General features: G+C 30.3%; 1 protein-coding gene across 1 annotated transcript; it reads right to left on the reverse strand.

Annotated features, from left to right (window-relative positions):
- Window positions 1-3,399: 3,399 nt before the first annotated feature.
- On the reverse strand, window positions 3,400-4,746 carry LOC131079015 (uncharacterized). Its single transcript, XM_058016879.2, has one exon. It carries the CDS (start codon window positions 4,700-4,702, stop codon window positions 3,752-3,754), a length of 951 nt encoding a protein of 316 aa, XP_057872862.2. The 5' UTR covers window positions 4,703-4,746; the 3' UTR covers window positions 3,400-3,751.
- Window positions 4,747-7,238: the final 2,492 nt, after the last annotated feature.

Here is a 7,238-nt window from a genome sequence, read left to right on the forward strand (position 1 = left end):
AAGATGTATCTAATAATCACATTTGAGTTCATATCTTAGTTCATGTTTAATTTATGTGGATTTTACTTGAGATACACTAAGGTTCTAGGTAGAGAATATTTTAAAGAAATTCAAACCTCTAGCTCAAGGTGATGTGACCTGAATAATGGATTGAGTAACTTGGGATAGGAAAAGTTCCTAAGAAATGTTTTTGATGGGGTAATTGTTTAATATTTAGAATATAAACTAAGTGATTTCAAGTAAGATGTACATGCATGTTGATTTTATGTTGTTGTCAATGTGTTCAGTGCAATCCTTGACCTAAGAGGATGAGTTTGAAACAATGTTTTAGTGGATGATGGAACAAAAGTGCTCATAACGTGATGGGGTATAATCAAAAAAATTATTTTTTTGCAAGAGAATCCTTAAAATGATGGTGGAAAGATAGGATTAAAAGTGTTTTCTCTATCGAAAATGTATGTTAAATTAATTATCTCAAACATAGATCATATTTGCCCAAACATAGAGTGAATATGCCTTGATATGGTGTATAATTTTTTTCTTAATGATAACAAATTTGATCAACTAAATATGAATCTACTTATATAGCATTTGAATTTTTGGATGTTATGGATTACATGGACATTTTGATAGGGTAAAATAATCTATTTGAAGACAGATCAAATCTACACAAATAAGTGTGAATTCGCTCAAGGACAAAGAAAATCTACCACAAAATAAACTATTATAGGATTACTTGGAAAAAAATCTATTGAATCATAGAGATATTCTAATTGACTATTGTTTATTAGGTCTGAAATAAAATCTACATGTGCATAGAGTGTATTTTCTAAAAAATGAGCGAATTTGGTCAAGCATGGAGAAATTCCACCTAAGGATAAGATTAATTAGGACCAATAAAGTATTCTCAAACTAGAATGTATCCATCAAAGCATAGAGCATTTTTTCGCAAAGATGGAGTGAAAAATATAAGGTAAATCTACTCAAAATGAATAGGGAATCACCTCAAACTAGAGAAAATTCCCTCAAACACAAAGTGTTTTCATCCAATCAAAGGGATGAGTGACTTGAACAAGTTTGGAAAAAGATACTAAAATTAAAGAAATCATTATTGATTGTAGGATAACAAAGACTTAATAGAACTGTACTAGTATCAACAAGAAGACACTCCAAATTGTAGTAGCCTAAAATATCTTCAAAATTTCTTTGCATAGAAAAAATCTATTTAGTTGTAAAAGTGTTAACGTTAAAATTATGCTAACAACGCAACCTTTTCATAAATAAAATATTCCCCTACATGAAAAAACATGACAAACAACCACTTAGAAATGTAAAAATTCTAAAACAACCAAATTCATGAGATTCAACCCATGATGTGGGTCACACTAGGCATGCTAGAATGTGTGAAAGGCAAAGTGATTTTAAAGGAGTGAAATTTTCAATCAAAATAACTCAAATCACAAAACAAATAAAATATCAAGATAAGGTGAAAAAGAGTTCAATACATAAAGAGATTTACTACAAATTGAGTATGATGATCTCTTCATCGTGTAGATTTTTTTAATATGATCGATTTGGATGTGAGCTCTTCGGTAGCAAAAGGATGGTCTTATGATTTTGATGAAGATGAGAAAAATGTTTAAGTGTTGGTAGGATAAATGAGGGGAGAATGGAATGGAGGGATACGATTCAATCTTGGAGATCAAGGGTAGAGGATGAGAGGTTTCTCTAAAGCCACAAGATTTTGGGTGATCTTGAGAGAGAGATAGTCATTGAGAAAGGTACCCTTTAGATATAGACAACATCTTTCCATAAGGGAGCTTCCTTTCCATACACTCCAAAGATATGGGGAGAGGGAATAAATAAAATTTAAATTCCTTGATGTGAACTTCCTAGAGAGGGCCCAAGTGGCTCTTCTTTCTAAATGAAGAATGCATTTAAGACTAAGTGGACAAGTGGAAAATTCTTTTAAGGAAAAAAGATGACCCCTCCTAATCCAAGGGATTAGGAATGTGCAAGTATTTAAGGGGTGATGAAGTGGGATTAGGGTTGGGATTAGAGGGCATTTGGGAAGAGATGGAGGATATGAAATTTGAAGAGAGAAATGAGAGGGATTTAAAAATAGATTTAATTCCATTTAGAGGAAAAAAATAAATGTGGATTAAACTAGATAAACTAATGAATTTATTCAATTTACTAAAGGAAAGGGATAAACATATAGTGGACTAGGTAAATTAATTAAATAATAATAAAACATTTTCTAACATGGATAGTCAAGATAGATGAATGACCCAAGTAAATTGACCAAATGACAATGATTGATTTGAGGTGTCGACAATTCACACACACATGTCTATTATTATCTCTCTCTCTCTCTCCCTATATATATATATATATATATATATATATATAAAATGAAAGTAACAATATTTCCTCCTTCAAACTTAGTGGTCATTAATTTTTGTTATTCATCAACTCTAATGATTATATAAAAAAAATATACCATTTCCAACACAATCTTACAATTTTAGAATATATGTATTTGCAGTCACATGTATTTTTGTTTAAAATGAAGAGATGCTTCAACATTTAGTGTTTTATACAACATATCAATTCACTTGTGGTTGAAAAATTGGATGCCTCAAAGTCAATTGATTGCAATTGTATAATTGATTACTTCATTTCCATTTAGATGAAAGATGATATTGATCATGTAACGTAATGAAATTAAGAGACATATAACTTTACACTATAATTTGTTATCACAATTTCCCTAGAAAATTAATGTGATGTCCTTTCATATTTAGGTAGTGGAATATTCTTTAGGACTGTTGGTAAAAACCACATGCCTAAAGTATGCCTATTTTGAGAAAAAAAAAAATTGTAACATCATTATTAAACCTATTAAAAAAATATGTTGAATTTTGAGTGTTAGATTTATGTTTCAATCACTTTGTCACGATGAAATTTATTCTTCCATTCTAACCAACAAAAGTGTGAAATGTTATATCAATGGTTAGATGTCAACTTCAACTTCAATGCACTTTTGTTATATTTTTGTACAATTAAATTATGTCACCCTAATTTTAAATGTCAATATCCAACAATATGGTATGGTGATGTTAAATTGATGAATTTACAAATTAAATTTGGACATTATGATGATTATGTTCTAAGATTAAAGTGACTCAACAAAGACTTTGAGTCTAAGATTATTGTAACGTTCTGCTGAATTGATGGTGACATTAATTTTGAAATCAACTCATTATTAAATAGACGTTACTAATTAGAAATGAGGACAAAGTCATATAAATATTCATTAGCAAAAATTTAAACATGCTTAGCTTCCCAATTGGTTCATGAATAATGGGGTAAAGAGGATACCATTTCTTACTCGATCATTTTATAATCGATGCCTTTGCCAACAAAATTTATTGAGACACGCTTCACCAATACTTTAGCAGCAAAAAGGTCCTCCTTTTCCATGTCTACTCTAGCTAATTTAGAACTAAGTACACTTAATATTCAAACATTTAATTAGACTCCTATACTAGAATTCAGAAATGATTGCGCTTGCCAGTTCAAGACACCTTATTGCATCAATTTATCATGTAATAAACTTTACAGACTGCAAGCACATTTCTTTACGGAAACTAAACACACATGGTAACTATTTTTACTACATACCAACTAAATGGCAATAACTGACCAGTATACAAACTCTGCCAGATCTTGTTAGGGTTAATCTATTTTAAGCCTCCAAACTCTCCATCTCTTTGTTGTTAACAGCCTCATATTCATTCAGATATCCATCGATGCTTTCCCCATGGTATGATTTGCATACAAAGTAGAGCACGCTCTGCGTTAGCACCCCCAACAAACCAAGTAGACAGGCCATCATCACATAGGCTATTCCATACGTCATATTGAGCCTTAGTCCCACAACATGCATGAAATTCCTCTTAACCACTATATGACCAATTAGCTCATTAATTAGCAGGTAAGATATTGTGAGAACCCATGCTGTGGTGCCCTTTCCTTCCAAGAGACGGCGGCTCTTCTTCATACCCTCCAACCCATAACATCTCTCCTCCATAATACTCAAAACACTCGCCATCTGCCACACAATTCCCACGTACACGCTCACCAGGAATAACACCACGCAACCAGCCATTAATTCCACATAAAACACCACCACATACGAGTAACCGAATACTATGAAACCCGCTGCTAGAAAACACACAGAAGAACCAAAAGCCATGCCAATCATGAAAGTGATGATAAAATACCACAGGAAAGTTTTCATCATGTGTTTCCACACTGCGGGAACGAATCTCACAACCCTTGCGAAGGAGTGGTTGTGGTTGCCTCTGTAAACATTGGCCACGGTGTACACCACGGCCGCCATGGACGGCATCATCGCTGCATAAAAGAAAGTTGCGTACACAAGTTCAAGAATTAGAAACCCCATCAATTTCAGAACAGGCATCGTCGGCTGCTCGGCTGTTTGATTGGAAACAATCATCTCAGCTAGAAACAGAGGTGTTACTAAACTTTGCGCTAGATTGATCAAAGTTAGAGGCAGAATAGACAGCAGAGTTATAGCTCCCAGTAATTTAGGTCGACACCTGATTATTTTGAAGGCCTCTCCCAGAATTCCAAAACCTCCCAACAACTTTAAACTTTTCGCTTTTCTATCCATGATCGATTACAAATCTTCCTTTCTTCTTTTTAAAATTGCTGCTCTAGCTACGATGATGCATATCATATATAGATGTATATAATTGATCACAACCGCCCTCTCTGTTGATAGCAATTTATTTAATTAAACATTATCTTGTTCAATACACAAACAACCAATGATATTTTAAAAGTCTATGTATGCCAAAAATAACGTTTGAGTATACTTTCAGCGTGTTAATCTTGCCTTGGGAATGTCATGTCACTGAGGGTAACTAAACAATGCAGTCTCAGTCATTGCAGTAGGTAGAGAGATTTTTTAAATGAAAAAAATGCCCTCAATTGACTTTATGAAATTTCCACATTTCATTATAAGTTGTTTTTATAGTATGAAATTTCTACAGTGTATGACAAATTGACAAATTGTCTTTTATAGTATGAAATTTCCACATTTCATTTTAAGTTGTCTTTGTAGTATGAGATTTCTACAGTCCAGGATAAATTGTCTTTTATAGTATGAAATTTCTACAGTCTATAATTTCTACAGTCTATGACAAATTGTCTCTGGATTTAATTATGTGATGGATATTTTTTATCAATATTTTGAATTATTTCTGATTATTTTATATGATCTGTCAGAATGAAAAGGCTTGAAAAGAAAAATCAAAATGATAAATCATGAAACATAATCTAAAATGTTGATAAAAAAATTCACACAATAAAATACAAAAGCTATTGAGATAAATGTTATAGACTTCTTAATTTTCTGTACTCGTTACAAAGTTTTATTGACCTTGTTAAATTTCACTTAATATTGTAATGCTGGCCAACATGAAAGAAAATCTGTGTAGAAAGCAGGGAAAGGAAAAGAGAGTGAAGACAGCGTTATCAATCCCTCCTAAGTGTTGTCGGCTTGGTCCAATGCATTAAATTCACCATTAATAAATCTTTTGTTTGACAATAAATCTACCGACAAGGCTGATTTTTCAGAGCGGCTAATCAATAAAAGCTCTATTGAGAGGCACGGTCATTATTACATTAGAAGTTAATATATAATTGAGAAGTTTAAATCTTAATATTTGTTGGTTTGAGGATGATGGACAAATGTAACTCATATAAATATCTTAAATAAATATATTATTTTACTTATCTTAAAATTATTTTATCTTATTTCAAATTATATTTATTATATACAAAAATATTTAAAATTTATTGTATTTACATTTTTTTTTAAATATAATTTTTTAATTTGATAATTTATATCTAATTTTTTTATATTTAAATTCTAAATTTCTTATCATTATTTTACAAAGCATTAAAAATAAAGATTTATAAAATATATTTTAATTGAATTAATTATTCTCTACTAGTAGTTTTAAAACTAATATTTATCATATATTGTAATTATATAATGATACATTTTTTCTTTAAATATCTTTGTTTTTATTTGAGTTTTATATATGCATCTAAAGCTTATAATTTTGATGAGGGTATATTTTGTTTTATATAGTGTTTATTTTGAAAACATTATGTGTGTAACTAATGTTAATATTTTGACATGTAAATGATTGTCAAATTTAAGTTAGAATGCCTCTCGGCATTAAGGAGTTTCTCTCAATTTCTTTATTCAAGTAAACACAATACAATGATTCTATTTTCTATTAATTAATTATGGTCCTTAGATGATAAAGCACTCCCAAATGATATTTATATTTGTGTGAATATAATTCTAATGAACATCTCTACGGTTCATTAGGTCACATGATTTATGTGTCAATTAACATTCAATCAAACACCTTTAATTATTTTTTAATGAAAATAAACATTGGGTATCAACACATTGTTAGATAATGACAACAATTAAAGTATAAATAAAAGTCCTATTTTATAACGAAATATTTTTTTCTTAAGAGATAATTCTTAATGTATTTAAAGGAAAAATCTATTTTTTCTAAGTTCAACGATGGTTGTTATCTTGAAGATATTCTATATATCTCTATTTCCATGAGAACAAGTAATTGTAATAGCAGCAACTATTATAATCATTTCTTTGAGCAATAAAAATATGATACTTTGGCTCATGGATGTTTCTTTGGTGTATTCTCAAGGTTTTACAAGGCAAATCTATTCCTTGTTTGTTATTGTATTATTTTGTTTTATCTTATATTTAATTTTTTCACAACTACTTTGTGTTTCAATATTATTTATTTGAACTTATGCTTTTGAATGTGCAACTAGTGGTATTAGAGCCAAGTTATTGCTATGTAAGGATTTTTGTGTTGGTTTTCTCAATCATTAAATAATGAAGGTTTCAAATGTATGGTTCAAGGTTAAGAAATTCAATGGGAAAAATAAATTTAGCTATGGGAGCTCATGATGCATGATTTGTTAGAGCAAGAAGGATCATAAAGTAAAAGAATCAAGAAAACATGAATAATGAGAAAAAGGAAGAATTGGATAAAAGAGCTCTTAATACAATTTGGTTGTGTTTGACAAATAATGTTCTTTTAAATATTATTGACGAGGAAAGAATAACAATATTATGGAGAAAATTGGTG

Source organism: Cryptomeria japonica, chromosome 11 (genome assembly GCF_030272615.1).
Source record: "Cryptomeria japonica chromosome 11, Sugi_1.0, whole genome shotgun sequence".
Taxonomy (NCBI): Eukaryota; Viridiplantae; Streptophyta; class Pinopsida; order Cupressales; family Cupressaceae; genus Cryptomeria; species Cryptomeria japonica.

Excerpts from the sequence above, each read along its gene's own strand:
- LOC131079015 (XM_058016879.2), bottom strand. The coding sequence starts at position 4,702 with ATGGATAGAAAAGCGAAAAGTTTAAAGTTGTTGGGAGGTTTTGGAATT.